A 22,171-nucleotide genomic window follows, 5' to 3' on the forward strand; every position below is an offset into this window, starting at 1 on the left:
TAGATGAATGTTTTTATATACAGGTTTTTAACTACAAAGTGTCAACCCATATTGCAAAACCATAAAGTTAGAGTTTCTTTTTCCAAGCACAAGGTTAACGTGGGGGCAGAGGGAGACAGCAGAATTCTCCAAAGCCTAATGATACAGGAATGCTGCTATGATTGGATAATATTGTCTTGCCAGGTCAATGGCCAAATACAAAGTTGCAAGCCCTGTAAATTAGCCAGGTTTACTTCATGAGCAATTGTTTGAATCTCTAGAACCAAAGCAGTCATCATTTTGGTAAGGTCACCAGATACCCAAGGATATCTACCTTTGATCTGATAATAGAAGGATATTTGGCCCTCTCAGTTACAGGTACATATTCCCACATACTCAATGGAAAATTCCTAATTCTGAGACTGAGCTCCTAGATCTAGAGTCTCCAGGCGAAGGAACTATCCTGTCCACATCATCAGTGGGAGGCCTAACTCCCTCCCCATTAGTTTCCATAGCAACACTCATCCACATGGATTTCAATATAAACATTTATTATAATTATATAAACATTTTGCATAAATTTTATTTAATAGGAAGCTCTAAGCCACCCCAAGAAATAAATTAAATCCAATCAGAGTTATAATATAAACCAATCTATAATCACTATGTGCTCCACTTGGACATTTCGTCTCAAGTATGGTAAAGGAAGGGGTGGCTGGAGTCCATTGACTTTCTGTACAGTACCTGAAGCAATAGGAGGCTCAGAATGTCGTGGGAAGGTCACTATGTTTAGCAATGGCGAGGCCCTGTAAAATGTTGGTGTGGACACATCCCCACAGGATATTTGGTCCAACCTCTGAGGGTCAATTTCTCGCAGCAACAATGACAGACACAGCCACACCTCCGACTGCCACCATGGTCGCTCCAAACAGCCACTTCCATGGAATACTCTGGAAAAGAAGCAAACAGTGGACCATTCACACATCACTTTCCAACAGCTAGACCCCTCAGTCTCATCCAGGGAACACTACAGCATGGATTAGATGCAGGTAGAGCTCCTTCTACACTGTCCTTTCAAATCCTCCCAGCCATGAAAAGCTCAGGTTAGAAAATGAGTAATTCCACAATGTCTTAAAAGTAAGAACACAATGCTGGAGAGAAAGGATTGAACAAAATGTGGGCTCAAGCCTGAAATGTTAGTTAAATGACTATCTTTGCTCTATAAAAGTACACTGCTTGACCTGCTGAGTTTCTCCAGCGTTGTGTTTTTACTTCAATCATGGTTCCTGCAGACTTGGTGTTCTACTCCACAATGTCTTAATTCAGTAATTTTCCATTTACTTTCCTCATCCTTAGATATTTCTATGTTCAAGCAACTGTACCCGGCACGAAAGAAACCATACACAACAAAGCTATTACTTCACATACCCACGAGAATCGAGATGCTGAGGGGAGAGGGGGTATAGCCATATCCCCGAGCATCTTCCGGTACATTTCCTGCTCCAAGGTCCGCTGCTCAGATTGCTTCCTCAGCAGCTGGGAGAGTTCGGCCTGAATTGCCTGTATAGCAGCAGCAACTGTTAGCAAAGCTCAAAACATACAAAGTAGTCAGCAGGACTTTGTAAGGGCACAACAAAATCCACGGGCAACCCAAGGAGAGGGCAGTCAGAGCCAAGACCCATGAGAACAGGGAGTGAGGAAAATCAATAATTATAGAGGATAGTATAGTTAGGGGAGCAGAGAAATTCCAGTTGGATCTCTGGTGCTTGGATACCTTGAAGAGCTCAGGCCTGAAATGTCGGTATCTTTACCTCCTATGGACGCTGCAGGGCCTGCTGAATCCCTCCAGCATTTCTATTTTTATAACAATCACAGCATCTGCAGATTTTCAAGTTTCACTCCTTGAGGATATTATTTGGCAACTACAGAACATTCCAGAAGAGCAAGATGACCAGTCAGGTATTATGGCCATAACAGGGCAGACAGAAATTTTTGAGGACCTGCAGACAGACGTGAAGGAGTTACAAAAAGAGAAGCAGCCCCTCAAAGGTAGTATGATCCAGATTATTTTCAGTGAGTACAGAAATAGCAGGTAGAGCATTGTTGAAATGTAGATGGAGAAAGAGAAGGATGGCTGCCTTTAGATTCTTGCCAGAGGTGAGTATTCATAGGTAAATATTTTTCTCTTGTGCCCTCTCTCCCATATCCATCTATGACCTCCCCGCCCCACCCACCCCCCCCCCCCCCCAACTAAACCATTTTATTCAGGCACCTGCCTGCATTTTGTTCATACCTTGATGGGCTCAGGGCCGAAACATAGGTTATGTATCTATCTTTGCTACATAAAGAACGCTGCATGACTTGCTGAGTTTCTCCAGTTTTAGAGCTGTAACATGATATCCCAACTCTTGAACTCGATGCCCCCACAATCTGCAACAAAGATTATGTGTCTCCTACTTACCTTGTTTGATGGCTGTAGTCTTGCAGCTTGTTTCAGAACTAGTATAGCCTCTGTGTATTCACCCTGCAAGGTCAGGACCTATAACAGAGAATCAACCAGAAAGGATCAGGGTGTGACCACTCATCCTGTTAATTAAACCTTGAGAACAGCACGTTTCAACTCCCCACTCATGCACCCTGTGTGTGAAGGGCCTTGTTCCATTTTTTTTTTAATGGATTTATTTTTTTCAAAATGGCTGATGCCAAGTTAAATACTAAATTAAAACTGAAAAATTATCTTAGCTAACCAAAGATATAAAAGAATATAGGAAAAAGGCAGATACACAGGGTTTAGTCACAGATTTGCCTTGTTCATCAGTAAACAGCCATCAATATTCTGGGGCCTTTATTCATGAGTAAGTCAACTGGATTAGCCACTTAAATATTGTGGCTACAAGATCATGTCAGAGCTGGGTAAATAGCGCTGAGTGAATCAGCTCATCAATGCCCCAAGCTTTTCCATTATCTTGTCAAGTCAGAAGTATGATGGAATAATCTCCAATTGCCTAGATAAATGCAACCCCAGAAACCCTCCAAGCTTGAAACTACCCAATGGAAAGCAGTCCTATCCCTATGAACTACCATTCCCTCCACCTTGGGACTTTTGAAAGCAAGACTATTGCGATGTCAGCATGCAAAACCTGTGACATCCACACAGGAAAGGGCTGTAGTAACCTGTGAACTCATTCCTTCCAAGGTATACACCCTCCCAACTTGAAAAAATAATGTGGTTCTTTCATTGACCCGGTGTCCAAACCTGGAATTCCCTTGGTACTATGGGATACTTTCAGGGGAACTTCAACAATTCAAGGTGAGGGTTCATGGTCACCATCACTACGTGTGTCCACACGCACACGTTTTGCAACCAGTTAGTTACCTAAAATAATGTAGTAATTAATCATTAAACTTATTGAAAATAATCTCTTAGCTAACTTTCAGTTAACTAGTTAGTTGGTTAAACCAGTAGTTAATCATACTTGTATTACATTAAAACATGCCAATACAGTTTTATTAGCCATGAGAGATTGGCTGTGCCAAAATTATCTTGAAGCAAGTTTACATTTTCACAAGCATTCAGTGCGCATACTTTTGTCACAGGAAAAAAATTTGCACAACATAAGATTTTTGCGCACAGTGACTATTAAGAGTTAGAGGGAACATTGGTCACCATCTGTAGATGTACAGAATTAGAATATATGCTAACTAAATCTGGTAAATGAATAAAATTTGATATCCTATTTTCTGGACCAGGCATAGTCACCTTCCTTAGTAAATAACCCACCAAAACAAAGCAACTCCTTGCTGTTGAAGGAGAGTAGACTGCAATTCCCGGCACCTAACGTGGCTTGAATTTTGAGTTCCAGGAACAAAAATGGTGCTAGACTGGACAGAATTTGCATGCCTCTGTATCTACCATGCCTGCAGGTATGGGCAGTGGTGGGGAGGCATGCTCCTGCAGCTGACAAGTAACCTTCACAAAAATCCATCATCAAGGCCAAGAGGCTGCAGTTGCTGGAATTTGGAGCAAACAAAAAGGTCACTGTAAGAAATCAGTAGGTCAGGTAACATCAGTGGAGGCAGAGGGATGGCCTACACTTCAGGTCGAAACCCAGCATCAGGACAGCTAGACATGATGTGGTCAAGAATAATCAAATAACTGAATCTGTGCCCAGAGGTAATTTGGTCCATATTCATTATAAATTTGTGCCTATTTGAAATTCCTCATGCGAATATCACCATAATTACTGCATTCTACCACTGTAGTTCCTGCAGCCAGTATTTATTTGGCACTTTCCATAAAAAAAATCTGAAACTAATAATTTAATAATTAAAAGAGTCAGTGAATGTGCATGTTATTTCACAGAGAGATTTAAATTTGGAATTATGTGGTTATCCATCAGTGGTCCAGAACCTACCTTCCCTTTTCGAAAGAGTGATTTGATATTGTTGGGTTGCTGCTTAAGAGCTGCATTTGAGGATTTAAGTGCAGCCTTGTAGTGTTCCAACTTCAACTGAGATGCTGCCAGATTATTTAGGCATTTCACCTTCACATCCAGCATCTCCTGCTCTTCTTCTGGTGAAAATTCAACTGCAAGATTAAACACAAATCAGAGCAGGTGCAAGAAATGGTCCTAAGTATCAACAGTAGAACTAAATGGTGAAGGGAACTATTGTAAACAGAATGCAAAAGGGGCCTGTAAATAGCAAGAGGATCAAATTGATAATGAGAAAGAGAACCCACGAGAAACAAAGTAGAGAATTACGTCCAAGTTTACTGTTGACACGATTAGTGAACAGCAGTTTGTGGAAGACTGAAGGAAAACACTACAGCAGAAGGAAATAAATACAGTAATTGCAAACGATTGACCGGTCCAAAGATAAATTCACCAAAGTGTTCTGGAAATGAGGGAAGGCTGGGTTCAGTTGGGGTCCAAAGTCATGGTCACCTCGTCAGGTTCCGCATACTGCCCTGATCTACCATCACAAGTTAAAATGCGTAAACATACCTTTGGAGCTTGAGTTTAAAATATTGAGGGCGATGTCATACGAATTGATTGCAAAGACGTACTCATTCCGGACAAAGTAGGCGTTCCCTCGCTCTCTTTTCTTATTGGTCAGTAGTAGCCTTTCTTTCCCCGGCAGGAGTTCAATATCTGGGCAATCTTTCACCGAGAGAAGCTGGATCTCAATGTGTACAGTGGCATTTGAGGGGACTGTAGGCTGGGAGCTGGTGGAAGATGAGTGACAGTACAGTAAAAAGAGTGCATGACCTCCACTTCACCGGCTTGTTCCTTTAAAAGAAAAGTCAGTGCTCATACTGGGATAATCCTGTATTAAAACCAAACTTGACTGTGTTGGCTATAGCACTTCAAAATCTAATATGATTCAAATTAACCTCCCTATGGACAAACCCCACTAAAAACTAAATAAATCAACCAAATGATTTTTAAAAAATATTTTATTTAAATTCCACACATGCATTAATTCACATACACATAATATCAATCATATACCACATAATTATAATACAGTACAACTCCAATTATCTGAAATGGTCGGGACCAGGCCTAATTTGGATAAACGTTTTTTTTGTAGAACTGGTCATTTTTTAAAAACAGAGCAGTAGCAACAGCAAATCACTTGAAACTATATTTAAACAAGGAAGAAACAACAAGAGAAGGCTTTTTACACATTAAAATAATGTTTAATTCTCACCAAAAAAAATGCTGGCCATGCTGATCTCCGACACTTCCCTACCATACCAGGATCCCGCTTCTGCCCAGGTGCTTGAGGTCCCCAATGCCACCACTGGGAGCCCGAGGTTCCCACTGCTTCCCAGAGCCCAAGGTTCGCTGCTGCCGCTGGGAGCCTGAGATCCCCGGTCAGTTTGGCTCCAAAATAATTTTGGATAAATGGGGATTCCTGATTTGTTTCAGATATCCTCATTTATCTGAAATTTTTAGAGGACTTCAGAGAATCCAATTTTGGATAATATGGGTTGTACTGTACATCTTTTATATGTATAAACCCCACCCCCCCCACCATATCCTTCCCCCAGTACCTATAATTTATAAGTATGGACACCAAATTTTCAAGAATGAATCATATGTTTCTTAAATTAAATGAATCTTCTCGAGAGGTAGACAACTACGAATTTCAGCGTGCCATCTATCCAATCCCAAATGCAAATTTGATTTCCATGTCACTGCTATACATTTTCTTGCAACTGCTAATGTAATTTTCACAAATTCTTTTTGAAACAAATTAAATTTTCATTTCTGGTCTTATCCCAGATTCCCTTATAGGAAAAATATAGGATCTCAAGGGAATTTAACTCCTGTAACCCATTCTAAAAATGTTCCTAGTTCCATCAAGTCAGCTGAGTTGTGAAAATGAGTTCTACTCTGTTTCTTTTATGTTAATTTATTGACAGAGGACAATGGGGCCAGGTTTTACTGCCTAACAATAACTGTGTTTGAAAAGGTGGCAGTGAATTTCCAACTTGAATTTCTGTAATCCCTTCTGGTGTAGGGTTTAGTCCCAACAACAATGAAAAGCTGGCAACACATTCTTCTAATGGTAGGGTGTGTGATTGGTGGGAAGCTGCAGTTGCCGATGTTCCTGCTTTCCTGATGCCCTTGATGGTGAAGGTCACATATTTGGAAGATGGTGGAGGGGGAGAATATTTAGGGAGATGGCCAGAATCTCAAATCAGGCAAGCTGTTCTCTTTTGCATGTTGTTTAAGTTCCCGAGTGCTGTGGAACTGAACTCATCCAGGGTCAGTATTTCATCACACCACTGATTTGCTCCAGTAACTATTGGGAAAGGTTTTGGGTAGACAGGTCGTTGAACTATTTGTGACAGGATGCTCATTCTCTGATTTGGCTGGTCTAGTCTCTGGTGAATGGGAAATGTTTCAGGGTAGATAGACTGTCTCATTGGAGATGGCCATTGCCTTGCAGTTGTGTGCATGAACGTTCATTGCTACTTAACCTCTCATGCCCGAAGACAGCCCAGCTCCATGGAAAGAAATGAATTTGTTCCTTTGAACCTTTAGTCCAGGAACTTAACCATTGCAACACCATCCCCTTTTGATGGGACTGCATGGAAGAACTTTACTCTCGGTGGTATTAATGGTTCTGAGAGATCTGCATTCATGGGAAGAAATAGAGGTGAAGCAGCACAGTGAAAGACATACAGTAGCTGTCCTAAAATCCAGACGGCTTAGGGACTGGGTTGGTCCAGATTTTCTGGATTCTCAGGCAGTATTTTTAAAATTCAAATTTAAGGAAGAATAAAGAGATGAACATGAAAGTTTTGATAGCTTATTAATGAAACATTTTCATATAAAATGCAAAGTACCAAAAAAAGCATATTTATTTGTTCACTTCTGCTTCTGTTGGTGCTTGTGTATGCAACCCACTAAATTTTAAAAGTTTGAGAGTTTTTGAAAAGTCCTGAATTCTGGCATTCGGATTTTTGGACTTTTACTGTAGTTTACACAAAAATGTTAGAGAAACTCAGGGTTCCTTATTGAGCAAAGATAAAGGTACATAACCAATGTTTTGGACCAGAGGCCTTCATCAAGGGTAAAATGCAGAGAGGCACCTGAATAAAATGGTGGATGGAAGGGTACAGGGTCACAAGCAGGTCATAGGCAGATATGGGAAGGAGGGCACAAAAGGAAAAAAAAGCTGAGGAGTGATGGGGGAGGGAATAGCTCTCTGAATGGAGAGGGAAGGTGGTGGAGAGCTGGAGCAAAGGAGACAGACCCTGGGCCCCTCTCCCCACAATTTTATTTAGGCGCCTGCTTGCTTTTTGTTCATCCCTTAATGAAGGGTTCAAGCCCAAAACATTGATTAGGTATACTTATCTTTGTTGCAAAAAGAACACTGCGCGACTTGCCGAGTTTCTCCAACATTTTTGTGCAAACTCCAATCACAGTGCCTGTAGATTTGCTTGTTGAACAGTGAAAGACATAGTCCATTGTTTCCAATGGTTCAGCTTTAATGAGAGGCTCTCGGGACCTACCTGCCCAAACAGCCATAGGCATACTTGGCATCAGAGATAATTAATGCCACTTCCCCTGGGTCCATCAACTGGATGCAAAGATCCAATGCCTGAGAGAGAGAGATGGACATTGAAACAAATTCCTCAAAAAACCTGCACCTGCAAAGACACAAAGGTACCAACTGCTTACCAGCACCAACCTGGATAACATCCCCATCCCCCACTGTGAAAGTGAGGGAGGGATCGTCCTCTACCTCTGTTCCATCCTCCAGTGTCATCTTCAGCCACACTGTTACATTCTGTCCTTTTTGTGGTCTTGGCTCCTGATTCTGACCTGCTATCAGAACTTTCTTCCTCAGCAGCTCATTCCCTGCAGTAAAACACATACATCAATCCCATGACGTATCTATTCTGTAAGACATGCTGGCTTAAAGATAAGTGGAGAGAGTCAAGCTTTTTTTTAATATACAAGAATGTCCACAGATGCTGTGGCCATAGTGCAATGAACAAGAGTGCCTGGAGAAACCCAGTAAGTCAAGCAGCATCCATAGAAAGGGTGGCACAGCGTAGCGATTAACATGATTCTGTTACAACGCCAGAGACCTGGATTCAAATCTCGCGCTGTCTGTAAGAAGTTTGTACGTCATCCCCATGTCTGCATGCGTTTCCTCCCACCGTTTAAAAAAATGTACCAGGGGGGTGGGTGTTATAGGTCAATTGGGTGTAATTAGGTGGCATGGGCTTCTGAGCTGACAGGGCCTGTTACTGTGTTGTGTGTCTAAAATTAAATTAAAAAAATTAAAATTTAAAGCAAAGATCAATGTTTTGGGCCTGAGCCCCTCGTCAAAGTAGAGCAGTCATTCTCAACCTTTTTTTGGGGGCTATGACACCCTTAGGACTCTGCTCAAAGTTTAAGTGCCCCCTTCCTTGTGAAGTAATCATGTTTTGGCTTCTTCAATACGTTTCTCCTACTGACTAGATAAAAAATATTTAAATTATGTGAAGTGGAACGAAATCAAGGTTTTTACTTCAATGTGCTGTGCCCCCTCCACCAATGAGGCTGTAGGGCCCCCATTGAGAATGGCTGAGGTACAGCATTTAGCTTTTTGACTCTAGCTTTTAAGGATGATTCTCTGGCTCCAGTTTAACTTTTTCTAACCAATCCCCATACCCCTGAATGTCCAAAGTTCTACTGTCTCTGTCTGGGATACACTGAACTTTCACAGCCCACTGGAAGGCTATGAAAAGAAATCGCTCTCTTTTCGGTCCCAAATTTGAGTGCCCCTTCCTTTGTTCTAGATTCTCCGGAGAAGAAAGAGCTTCTCCACATCCAACATGTCACCCCCCCCCCCCCTCAAAATCATACGCATCATCACCTCTCATTCACAACTCCAGTGAGAGTCTGCTGAGCTTCCCCAAATGCTCTTCATTTAGAAATCAGCACTGCACTGTGGTTTGACAAAATCCAGTGCAATCTCAGCAAAACATCTTTCCTCCTGAACACCAACCCTTTGCAATAAAAAGACCAAATACACCACTTGCTGCAGAGTAACTTTTTCCACATCTCAACTCCTTATCCACTAACATTTACTGGGTTATGCAGAACTTCATTTCCCATATTGTCCTCTATCTGTCACTTTCTTGGTCAATTCCTTTGACAATCATATTCTTTTGCAGACTGCGTTCTTCTTACTGCTCACTTTCCATGGGACTGCTATCATGCTCTTGAATCAAACAGAATTCTGACCACTCAACGCCAGGATGTACATACTGCACAAAGGGAAATTGTATGGGATTGTTGCAGAACCTCAGCCTGTGTAAAAAGGGAAAACCCCAGCAGAAACATTTTAATGTCGGGATTGTTAAAACTTAAAAGCATTATGCTTATAATCACAAATTAAAAACAGCAGAGGTAGCCTCAGTTCAAGACAATACTTTTGACAATGCAGCCTTCTGGCAATCTCAGTCCTATGAACAGGACACTCCATTAAAACCCCTGTTATCCTCAATTCAAACAAATGGCAAAAAACAAATAACAGAAAATAAATAGGTAAAAAAATAAGGGTATTTAAAACTGATGTGCCCTGCCGATAGTTCGCCAATCATGCAACATCAAGCAACTGGAAATTTTCACTTATCCAGCATCTATTAATCCCAATAGGTGCTGGATACGAGGGGTTTTACTGTACTTCAGGAAGGCCAGTTGTGTGTAAGGATAGATGTGCCGTACCAAGAACCTGCATCCATTCCTCATCAGGTTTGTGGGAACTGTCCAGGCTTCTTGCTTCATCTTGTGCCTCACCGCTGTTGGGTTCTGAACTTTTCTGATCATCACCCAGGACCTCAGGCTCCTCGGAGAACCCAATGTCTTCCAGAGATGGGGGATCATTAGAATCGTCCTCATCTGTGTCACCATTAGGGCTCTCGATGTCATCGTCACTTGCGAGGAGCGAAGAAGGCGTGAGTGGAGGGTCACTCTGCTTGATCCCTGGTGCTTGCAGATTTGTATCTCCGGCGGCTTCCTGAGATCCCCAGCTCATCTCATCCATTCTTGATCAAAACCTGCAATTTAAAAATTATTCATATCTCTCTCGATCATCATGTCTCATACTCCTTCCATGCCCATTAACTCCATCCATCCTCTCCCTCCCATATAAAATTGCTTTCCATCTTTACCTCCCTTAACCTCCTCAACCCATGTTTCTCCCTCTTTTCCCCACTCCCATCTCATTTCCACTCTGCAAATCCATCCTATCTCTTCCCTTCTGCCTCCCGTCTCTCTCTGCCTTTCTCCTTGGTCTTTATCTCCCATTCTCGATCACACCTCTCCTCCACCAATTCTTACTCTATCCCTGTTTCTCACTTCCCTCTGAAAACCTCTTCTTTCCTTATATCCCCATCTCTCTATCACTTACATCTCTCCTTCCATCACTCTGCTCCTTCTCACCCTGTACCATCTGGTTCTCCATCTCCTCTGTCCCCTTTCCTCCCCTGTCCCTCTCTTTATATCCCCTATCATATCCACTCATTCCTCCCTTTCTCTCCAACCCTCTCCTTTCAATTATTCAGCCCACCTTCCTCCCTCTCACCTGCTCTTCCTCTCCCCCCTCGCCGCCCCTCCCCCCTCGCCGCCCCTCCCCCCTCGCCACCCCTCCCCCTCGCCGCCCCTCCCCCCTCGCCGCCCCTCCCCCCTCGCCGCCCCTCCCCCCTCGCCGCCCCTCCCCCCTCGCCGCCCCTCCCCCCTCGCCGCCCCTCCCCCCTCGCCGCCCCTCCCCCCTCGCCGCCCCTCCCCCCTCGCCGCCCCTCCCCCCTCGCCGCCCCTCCCCCCTCGCCGCCCCTCCCCCCTCGCCGCCCCTCCCCCCTCGCCGCCCCTCCCCCCTCGCCGCCCCTCCCCCCTCGCCGCCCCTCCCCCCTCGCCGCCCCTCCCCCCTCGCCGCCCCTCCCCCCTCGCCGCCCCTCCCCCCTCGCCGCCCCTCCCCCCTCGCCGCCCCTCCCCCCTCGCCGCCCCTCCCCCCTCGCCGCCCCTCCCCCCTCGCCGCCCCTCCCCCCTCGCCGCCCCTCCCCCCTCGCCGCCCCTCCCCCTCGCCGCCCCTCCCCCCTCGCCGCCCCTCCCCCTCGCCGCCCCTCCCCCTCGCCGCCCCTCCCCCCTCGCCGCCCCTCCCCCTCGCCGCCCCTCCCCCCTCGCCGCCCCTCCCCCCTCGCCGCCCCTCCCCCCTCGCCGCCCCTCCCCCTCGCCGCCCCTCCCCCTCGCCGCCCCTCCCCCCTCGCCGCCCCTCCCCCCTCGCCGCCCCTCCCCCTCGCCGCCCCTCCCCCCTCGCCGCCCCTCCCCCTCGCCGCCCCTCCCCCCTCGCCGCCCCTCCCTCTCTCCAGCCCTTCCTTCAGACCCCCTCTCTTCCTCAATCCCACTCCCACCTTTCCTGACCCTCTTCCTCCTTCACTGTCCCCCACCCCATGTCCCTCCTCTCTCCCTTTGTCCCTCACTCCCTGCCTCTTTCTGTCTCACTCTTCTTCCATACCCTCCCTCTCCTTCCTTGTGTTTCCCCCTCTCACCCTTTCCACCTGTTGCCCCCACCCCATCTCTCTCAGGGCATATCCCTCCCCTTTGCTTCGTTGTCCACCTTTTTCTATAAACCTTGCTCACCTCTCTCTCTCTCTCTCCTCCCTTCTACCCCTCCCATGTACCACCCTTTGACCCACCTTCCCACTTTCTCTGTTCCTCCCTCTCTCATTTGATCCTCCCCTTCCCTTTCTCCCATACCCTTCCCTGTCTCTCTTCGTCCTTGTGCCCTTCCCTCTCCTTCTCTCTCCCTCCATTTACACCCCCTTCCTTCTCTCTCTCTCTCTCTCTCTCTCTCTCTCTGCCTCTCCTTCCTTCCTTCCCTCCCTCTATTCTACTTCCTCGCCTCGCCTTCTCTCCATCTCTCGCCCACCCTGGATGCTGCCCGATCCGCTGAGTTTCCGCTCGGGGTCTCCACGCCACACACTTTGACATCCCTCACCCTCCTCGGTTCCGCTCCTCACTCAAAGGGACCCGCCTCCCCCGAGCAGGTCAGAGGTGTAGATTGCGCATTCCTCGTGGTGATTGGTCACTCTGGCTGTCAATCAGATCGTTTTCCGCTTCCTTGAATCCTTCGATGGGGAAGAGCAGTGGGACTCGTCTGGAGTGGAGTGGTGCACGCCTGGCCCGTGCACGCCTGGCCCGTGCACGCCTGGCCCGTGCACGCCTGGCCCGTGCACGCCTGGCCCGTGCACGCCTGGCCCGTGCACGCCTGGCCCGTGCACGCCAGACCTGGCCAGTGCATACCTCTCCCACTTCCATCCGCATCACTCCACTCCCCTTGTACCTGATGCATGGCTCCTCCTAACGGTGGACCTTCCACCTCCCACCCCCGCTCTCATTTTAAAACCTTGAATGTATGTCTATGTGCAAACCAACCCAGATTCAGAGGTACAACCCTGATTCTTTTTCCTAAGGAGTAGGCTGAATTACTACTTATTGATAGTACATAACCTACAAGTAATCAAATAAAGGAATATAAGCAAACTGCAATACAGAGAGAAAAAAGTCAATAAAGGGCACACAAAACTCAAAACGGTCAACCAGTTTACCTATCTTGGCTGCACCATTTCATCAGATGCAAGGATCGACAACGAGATAGACAACAGACTCGCCAAGGCAAATAGCGCCTTTGGAAGACTACACAAAAGGGTCTGGAAAAACAACCAACTGAAAAACCTCACAAAGATAAGCGTATACAGAGCCGTTGTCATACCCACACTCCTGTTCGGCTCCGAATCATGGGTCCTCTACCGGCATCACCTACGGCTCCTAGAACGCTTCCACCAGCATTGTCTCTGCTCCATCCTCAACATTCATTGGAGAGCCTTCATCCCTAACGTCGAAGTACTCGAGATGGCAGAGGCCGACAGCATCGAGTCCACGCTGCTGAAGATCCAGCTGCGCTGGGTGGGTCACGTCTCCAGAATGGAGGACCATCGCCTTCCCAAGATCGTGTTATATGGCGAGCTCTCCACTGGCCACCGTGACAGAGGTGCACCAAAGAAGAGGTACAAGGACTGCCTAAAGAAATCTCTTGGTGCCTGCCACATTGACCACCGCCAGTGGGCTGATATCGCCTCAAACCATGCATCTTGGTGCCTCACAGTTCGGCGGGCAGCAACTTCCTTTGAAGAAGACCGCAGAGCCCACCTCACTGACAAAAGACAAAGGAGGAAAAACCCAACACCCAACCCCAACAAACCAATTTTCCCCTGCAACCGCTGCAACCGTGTCTGCCTGTCCCGCATCGGACTTGTCAGCCACAAACGAGCCTGCAGCTGACATGGACATTTACCCCCTCCATAAATCTTCATCTGCGAAGCCAAGCCAAAGAAGAAATGAGTTTGCGATCCAGAGGACTTATTTATTGCATCCTTTGTGGCATTCTCTACATCAGAGAGACTGGACACTGACTGGGAGATCACTTCGCTCTCCGTCCACAACTACAGTGACCTCCCAGTGGCCAACCACTTCAATCCTGGGTCACAGTCCTGCATTCACATGTCTGTCCATGGCCTGATGTACTGTCCCACCCAGACCACTTGCAGTTTGGAGGAACAACACGTTATTTTCCATCTGGGCACCCTCCAGCCATATGTCATGAACATTAACCATTGCTTTCCATTAAACCTGCTTGCCTTTTCTTCCCCCCCCCCACCCCCTTTCCATTTCCTGCCTTTCCAGTTCTTTCAACTACACATAGCCCTGCCTTTCCATCGCCCCTCAGTGCTACTGTCCCCCTTCTCCACCTATCATCTCCTTCCCCCTCCCACTCTGACACTCACCAGCATTTTCTCATACTTTGCTGAAGGGCTCAAGACTGAAACGTCAGTTATGTATCTCTGCCTTTGCGACATACAAACAGGACACTGACCTGCTGAGTCTTTCCAGCATTGTGTGTTTTTACTTCAACCGGGGATCCACATAATTCTGTGTTTTCCCCCTGATTGAGTTTGTTGTTGGAGGGGTAGCATATGCCTCTTTCCTGATGGCAGGAGCGAAAACAGAGCTTGATGATGGCTATTACTCTCTGATGGCAGCGTTCCCTGTAGATGTTCTCGACGGTGCACCTGTGATGTCCTGGGGTGTGCCCATTACTTATTGCAGGGCTTTGCACTCAGGAGTATTGGTATCCCCATACCAGACCGCAATGCAGCCAGTCAGCACACTTTCCGCCGGACATCTACAGAAATTTCCCAGGGTTTCTGATGACATACCAAACCTCTGCAAACTCTGAGGAAGTAGAGGTGCTGTCGTGCTTCTGGTGAATCTGGGCTAACCCACTGGGCCAACCTAATGCTTTATTTCCCGCTTATCAGCAGTGTTAGATTTAGGCACCATTGGACAAATATACACAAAACTCTCTTTCCTTGTATGCATCAACCCTGCAAATTTCAGCCTCAACATTACCCCCATTTCAAAATAAATAAAAATAGTGCAAGAAAAGACAAAGTGTTTGTGTCTGTGGTTTATTGTTCATTCAGGAATTTGATGGCAATGGGGAAGAAGCTGTCCTTGTGCTGAGTGCTCATCCAGCACCTGCACCTTCTGGGAGCAGAATGAAGAGGGCATGGCTGGATGATGGGGGTCCTTGAGGATAGAGGCTGCTTTCTTAAGACACCAATCTCCTCAATGGAGTGAAGTCTGGTGCCTTTGATGTCACAGGCTGAATTAGCAACCCCCTGGAGTTATTTCTTGTCCTGAGCATTAACACCATTGTACCAGACAGTGATGCAACCACCAGAAGGCTCTCCATGATACACCTGTAGAAATTTTTGAGTGTTCAGTGATCTCCTCAAACTCCTCAAGAAGTATAACCGTTTGCAAGTTGCCTTCATCGACATGGAGGCTCCAGGACAGATCCTTGGAGATGTTGACACCAATGAATTTGAAGTTCATATTCCTGGGTGTCAACATAGTTAATGTAATAACTATATCTGATTCCACCATTTTTCCTTTCACCTTTCAAGATATCTTTCTGTACAAAAACCCTTTAAAACCTTTTCCTCTTACCTTAAATCTATGGTCTCTTGTTTTTGATAGCCTTAGCATGGAAAAAAAGTTTCTGACTATACCATATTTTATGTATCTCTATCCAGTCACCACTCAGACTCCTTGGCTCCAAGGAAAAGCCATATAACCATTTACAGCACAGAAACAGGCCAGTTTGGCCTTACTAGTCCATGTAGACTCATCTCCGACCGATCAATGGGACTCGTTGATCCACATTTGGCCCATAACCCTCTATACCTCTCCTGTCCACATACCTATCCAACCTATCCTTGAATTTAACATTGATCTCGCCTCTACCATCATTGCCAGAAGTTCATTCCATACCCCCACCACTCTCTGTGTGAAGAAATTTCCCCTTTTCTCCCCTTTTACTCTCAATCCATGGCCTCTTGTTTGAATCTCCCCCACTCTCAGTGGAAAAAGCCTAACCACATTGACTCTATCTATCCCCCTTATAATTTTGAATACCTCTATCCCCTCAACCTTCTACAGTCCAGAGAATAAAGTCCCAACCTGCTCAACCATTCCCTGTAACTCAAACCCTGAAACCCCGGCAACATATTCATAAATCTCCTTTGTACTCTCTCTGTGCTGTAATTCATGCTGTCCAAACTCTCCCCATAACTCAAGTCCTTCATTTGTGGCACCATCCAAGTGAATCTCATCTACATTCTCTCCAGTGCAGACACATCCTTCCCATAATGTAGGAAGCACAAATCCACGCAATACTCCTCCGGCAGACTAATCAATGTATTGTAAAGTTGCAACATAACGTCCCAATATTTTTATTTTATGGAGAAACACAAAAGATGTTGGAATTTTGAGCAAAGAATTACTGGAGGAACAACTGGTCAAAGAGCATCCATGGGTAGAATGGCCAGTCAATGTTTCAGATCAGGACTCTTTATCAAGACTGAGGTAGTGAAAAAGTAAAAAGATGAAATATATAGACATATACACGTGAAATAGTTGAATTTTGTGGATCAATTTTTAGGATAAAATGTAGGAGGTCATCTTTTACATGCATACTACACATCCTTTTAACCATGTAAGTGCCTGCGTCACTCAAGGCATCAGGAACTTGGGTGGATGGTGACATGTATAAGCCCACGTTTGAGCCATGGGGAGCTCGAATAGATGGATGGCCAAAGCGATGGTCAGCAGTTGGGGTGTCAGGAGCTCTGGTGGGTGAGCGGCCGGGGTGAGGGTCCACGTTCAAGTTGTGGGGTGCTTGGATGGGTGGACGGCCGGGTGAGGATCCATGGTCAGAGTGTCGGGAGATCGGATGAACAGGCAACCAGGACACGGTATCGACTATTACACATGTACATATGGCATATAAAGGGGGAAAGAAGCTGGGAGAGGGCCTCAGAAGAGGTGTGAGGAGAGGCAGGTACATGGAGAGATCACAAGGGAAGGGGAGGAGGGTCATCAATCTGCTTAGTTAATGCTGTAAAAATCTCAATTAAATAAGTGAGGCAAGATTTCCTCCACACAATAACATGCTAGTTGGATAGAGAATAACAGAGGAGAAGGGATAAGGGGAATGAGTATCTCAATGTGTAGAGGAGTGTAAATACCAGTGGATAGTGAAGGTGGCAAATTCGTGCTGTTCCTCCTATTTTGTCAGCTTTCTGACCTTTGCCCTTCTCGACCTCTTCCCTCAGACTTTCTCAGAACTGAGTATTATCTGCTTAATGATAACAACTCACCTCTGCCCCAGTCTAATTATTCACACTCATACCCTCCCACAGGTAAGCCCAGCTGTGAGGAGACACATTCTACATCTGTCTATGGCTACAAAGGTTTGCTCTTCCTCTGATGTTCTCAGTGTGAATAAGGCTCCAGCCAGTGAATAAATATCCAGCCAGAGATCAGCTTTGAACTGTACAATTGCGACCAGTTTTTGTGTCCTTTCCAGCTGCCACTTCATAGTATGAATTATTGCTCACAGAAGGGGGTGCAGAAGAGGCTCATAGAGGGCTAAAAAGACTTTGTCATCCAGAAGGTTACAAACAGCAGCTTTTACTGGTGCATGGATCCAACAGACATCAACTGTTACCGACTGAGGTATTGGTTCTGCAACTGCTGACTTCCAGTGGATTATATGGCTAAGCTTTTAATTTTTAATTTAGACATAAAGCAGGGTAACAGGCTACTTCAGCCCACCCCTGGCACATACTCGTGGACCGAAATGGCCGATGTCCAAATTAAAAATTAAAAGGTTGGCCATCCCTGGATTATATTGTAGTTCCAGTAACCCTCACTGAGTTTCAGTTCCACAAACTCCAATAATCGATGCTGATATATAGATATGAGATATTACATCTGAATTTGTATATTGGTTATAGCTTTGAAATGACAATAGCATGCAATTGGTAAATCTACATGGCAACATGTAGTATATACCACACAGTAATCTCGCCCCTGATCTGAAAGCCTTGGCATTATCCATGTCTACCGCTAGATGGCAATGTATTAACATTTTTCTGTTTCAGGTCAATTTTTTTTATCCCTGAGCTGAACTACTTCACTTTAAAAGCGATCAAATTACTCTGTAGTTCGTGCTTGTTGCATCGATGAGTTGCTTTTGGTTAACATTTTGAAAACGTTCTTCGTCAGGGATTAAATCAGAGATCCACAGTGAAGCACATGGAGCCAGTGGATTTGTTCTTGGGAAATTTATAATTAATGTGCCAGCGCCAGGTCTATTAATGTTGGACTCGCCTCTTCCCAAATTAATCGTCAGTAGTTGTATGACTATCTTTTAATCTGTCAAAGATTAATGGCCTGTCCTGTTCTGTGCAAAGGCACAACTTGATCATTGGTGGCAACATTGGAAATTTGGACTTAATTGACAATTCACATGCAGAACTAACTGATACTTTGAATGAACAAAGTATTTATTGCGGGAAAATGCTCATAGTCAACAATGACAACCCCTTTCAAGCACATCAAGAAACAATTTAAAACACTTGCCTCCGTCGCCATTTTTGATACGGGCTAATCTGACCAACCTGAAGCGACTAAAAGTGGAGGAGGGCTGAATTGGTCGGCGCCATGTTTGTAGCAGGCGTGCTTGCCTGCCCCATCTCCCCCCTCTTTTTTTTTCAGGCCAACGCCATCTTTGTGACGGGCGAGGGAAATGACCTCCTGATTGGCTCAGCGTCATGTTTGTTGCTGGCGGGCCGCGCCGGCCTCCTGGTTGTGCGCGCGGGGAGGGGGCGGAGAAGAGGAGGAGGGGGGAGGGGGGTGGGGGGAAAAGCAGCGCGAGGGAAGATGGCGACGCTGAAGGAGAAGCAGAGCTACGGGCTCTCCTGTGGCAAACTCAGCTCGGGCAGCAAGGTTTCGGTGCTTCACGTCAAACTCACCGACAGCGCGCTGCGCGCTCTCGAGGCCTATCAGAACTGTAAGGTGAGTGGAGGAGGGGGGGGGGGGAAGAGAGAGAAAAGTGGGGGGGGGGGGGGGTCAGCGGTCCGAACTCCCCCTCTGCGTTCACGGCCACTGGTCCCGAAGCCCCGGATTTCAGGGGGTCATTCCCTGCTAATGTCGTGTCTACATTAATTGTCTCCCCCGTGGGTGCCTTAACTGTTTGGCAGTAACAGCTTATTTATGGCACCTGGTTAGGGACTGCTTACTCTTTATTGCTCACTCCTTTCACCCGACGATACTTAAAACCCAAGGTTCCCTTGAGTGCACCCCTGAATCCCCCTTCCTCCCTTGACCAAGACTCCTTCCACCCTGGGTTACCCGAAACACCAGCCCCATACATATTCCAAAGCTCAATCTGAACCTATCCCCTCTGTTTTCCCCTTCAAGATGCACACGTTCTGGTGGTTTATTCCTTGAACTCTCTCTTGTTTACCACTCTTCTTTCTCCCCCCCCCCCCCCCTTTCTGGAATTCCATGTCCCCCATTTCCTTTCCCTCCACCCTCCATCTAAACACTCATTCTGCAGTGCCCCATTACCTCCCCCCCCTGCCGATCACTGGTTCCTTTTGCCATGGCTGCAGTTCCTTTCAAGTAAATTTTCTCAGGAATTGACACTGAAATTTTGTCACAAGAGTTTGTGGCTGAATGAGCTATTGTATCCCCATTTGCAATATTCATATTCAAACTATTTCTCTCATCTATGAATTTTAGTGGGTACCTTTTGATCTTAAAAGTCAAATGCTCTTCTGATTTTTCATGGGGTGACAGTCATTTGGAATTGATTAATATTCTAACGTTTCATCAGTTTGTGGGTATTGGGATTATAATATATCTTATGTATTTATGCTGTTTACCATTGCTTTTAATGAAATTGTGTTTGCAAGTCCAAAGGGTGACTGCAGATGTGCTCAACTGAAGGATTTAGACAATTATTTAATTGTATTTGTCTATTAATTGCTGCTTAGTTTTTAATTATTGAGATTAAGATTTTATGGAACATAGGAGTTTAATCTGATGAGTGGCCTTGTAAATTATGATGGGTGTTGTAAGGTAGACAGTGAACACTTATGAATGAGACAACAACTTGTACATTAATATCAGGTAATCTCAGTTAAATGCAAGGTTTATCCCTAGAAATTCAGCAACAAATTCAGGAGAGGCTTTTTTTTCCCAAAGAATGGTGTCGATGTGAAAATTATTACTGTAGGGAGTGGTTCAGGTTTTTAGCTACTATTGTTTTCAAGACAAAACTAACAAATAAGGGAGAGGAGTAGAAGAAAATGGTGATAAGGTGCCATAATGCTTGAAGGCTCATTTTGGATCATTAATGATGGCATAGGTCAGCTAGTCCAAGCAGCCTCATAATTCTATATAGAAATGGAAAATAATTGATGAGTAATAAACCATAGGTGAAGCTATTAGGTCCATGCTCCTCAACAGACCTCTCTGCATGCCACTAGATGTAAATTTCCATAGAAATAAAAGGATGTGATACATTTAGAAACTTCCTGAAATGGATTTGAAATGCTCTTCACTGACACTCCTATGGGAATCTTGCAGTTGTAAATCATATTCATAAATGTGCCAAAACTTTATATGACCGGAAAGCTGTCTTTCTCTTCTGAACACTTTGCTTCTAGAAAATGAGGAGGGAACAATAGTTTGGAATTGTTTCTGGAAGAGACTCTTGTCAGTTATAACTTGGCTGGATCCTGATTTGCTGGAGTATGGATTCTGAATGCATTCCACTCATTTGATTTAATTTCCACTGTGCTGTTTAATCTGAGCAGTTTTAAAACAGATTTTAGCAATCGCTCTCGATTGATATTAGAACTGCTTTTTGCCTTCTGAAATTCGGGAATTAGCTTGACATTGTTGCTTTCCAATTGCCTTTGAAATATTTTCAACGGTCCTACTGGTACTTAATAATAGGTTGGTCTTAAAAAATGTGTTTTTTATTAGAAGCAATGACTTGGGTTTGTCCCTTCATGGGTTAAAAGCTTGATGCTGCAACATTAATTCTCATAGTAAGTTGGTTTTTCACATTTGTAGGAAGGAAATGGATTTGTATGGCCACGTATCCCTGGTCAAACAATAATACATTTATGCAGGATCTCTATATTAATAATATTTAACAAGAATGTTATCAACAAAATGTTTTTAGGGACAAATGAGACACAGAGAGGGAAAAGGGTTAGGGCAAGATTTCCAGTGTACAAGGCCAGATTTTGAAGAGTATACCAGGATTTGGCTACTTAGCTGCTTGCCAATTTATTATCAGTAAACCTACTCCTGTGACTACAGCAGAATTGAACGCAAGCGAGTATTTCAAGAAGAATTCCTCTAGTCTAAGGCAGAGTACAGTGGATGGTGATTTTTAAAAAAAGTTTGTCTGCAGATCACTTCCTTTCTGAATTTTGTCCTAATTTGAAGCAAACGGTTACTGTAGATGTACAAATACTAGCTTTGTTATCTCTGAGCCCAGGTTCTCTTATTTAATTGAATTGTTTGTCATGAATACTGAGATTCACTGAATGACTATTTGCAGGTTTGTGTGCCATTCAGGTAAATCGACCTATATGTAGTAAGAATAAAAGGTGCAAAGGATAATGTTTCAATATAACAAAGGTGTAAGGCATCATATTTCACTCATTTGAGGTCCATGCCAGAACCTGATAACAGCTGGAAAGACTGTCCTTGCTTCTGGAGATGAATATTGTGCACCTTCTGCTTTACAAGAGTAGGAGAAGAGATATGACTGGGGTGGAACATGTCCTTTAATACATTTGGTGCTTTCTGGAGGAAGTGGGAGGTGAAGATGGATTTGATGCAGGGAGGGGTAGTCTTTGTGATGGCCCAAGCTACTTTTACAACTATAGTTTCTTTCAGTCTTGGGTGGAGCAGTTCCCATACCAAACAGTGAGGTATCTGGGCAAGATACTGTCTGTTGTGTATCTATAAGAATAAGTGAGAGGAACTCACAACATGCCAAATTTCCAAAGGCTTCTGAGGAATTAGAGGTGTTGGTGAGGTTGATTGTAGTATCAATTTGGATCAGGGCAGGTTGTTGATCATGTTTATGCTTAAAAAAAATAGGTTCTTAACTATCTCTAATTCAGCCCTGTTGATACAGATGGGTGTGTGCTCCTCCCTATTTCTTGAAGTCCATGACGAGT

At 45.1% G+C, this 22,171-nt stretch overlaps 2 protein-coding genes across 10 annotated transcripts in view; one reads left to right on the forward strand and one right to left on the reverse strand.

Moving 5' to 3' along the window:
• Positions 1-513: 513 nt before the first annotated feature.
• On the reverse strand, positions 514-18,640 carry fkbp8 (FKBP prolyl isomerase 8). 4 transcript variants are annotated; one of them, XM_069927833.1, is made up of 9 exons: positions 18,543-18,640; positions 10,221-10,552; positions 8,191-8,360; positions 8,012-8,100; positions 4,986-5,206; positions 4,395-4,567; positions 2,441-2,518; positions 1,408-1,539; positions 514-929 (listed from the first exon to the last, which is right to left on the reverse strand). In XM_069927833.1, exons 2-9 carry the CDS (start codon positions 10,537-10,539, stop codon positions 843-845), a joined length of 1,269 nt encoding a protein of 422 aa, XP_069783934.1. In that variant the 5' UTR covers positions 10,540-10,552; positions 18,543-18,640; the 3' UTR covers positions 514-842. The 4 variants fall into 4 exon arrangements, with proteins under 4 accessions (XP_069783934.1, XP_069783932.1, XP_069783931.1 ...); XM_069927831.1 differs by lacking the exon at positions 18,543-18,640 and adding an exon at positions 12,490-12,588; XM_069927830.1 differs by lacking the exon at positions 18,543-18,640 and adding an exon at positions 12,421-12,527.
• Positions 18,641-18,802: 162 nt separating this feature from the next.
• The window catches only part of ell (elongation factor RNA polymerase II), a 118,816-nt gene continuing 115,447 nt past the window's right edge, over positions 18,803-22,171 (forward strand). For 4 of the 6 annotated variants that reach the window (XR_011354359.1, XM_069927836.1, XM_069927834.1 and 1 more), the window contains exon 1: positions 18,803-18,977. Coding sequence is in view for 5 of the 6 variants with exons in the window: in XM_069927836.1 (XP_069783937.1) it covers positions 18,843-18,977 (135 nt within the window). In the remaining variant the exon portion in view is untranslated. The remainder of the gene's footprint in view (positions 18,978-22,171) is intronic. The other 2 variants (XM_069927837.1, XM_069927838.1) reach the window with 1 other exon arrangement.

Source organism: Narcine bancroftii, chromosome 3 (assembly GCF_036971445.1).
Source record: "Narcine bancroftii isolate sNarBan1 chromosome 3, sNarBan1.hap1, whole genome shotgun sequence".
In the NCBI taxonomy this organism is placed as follows: Eukaryota; Metazoa; Chordata; class Chondrichthyes; order Torpediniformes; family Narcinidae; genus Narcine; species Narcine bancroftii.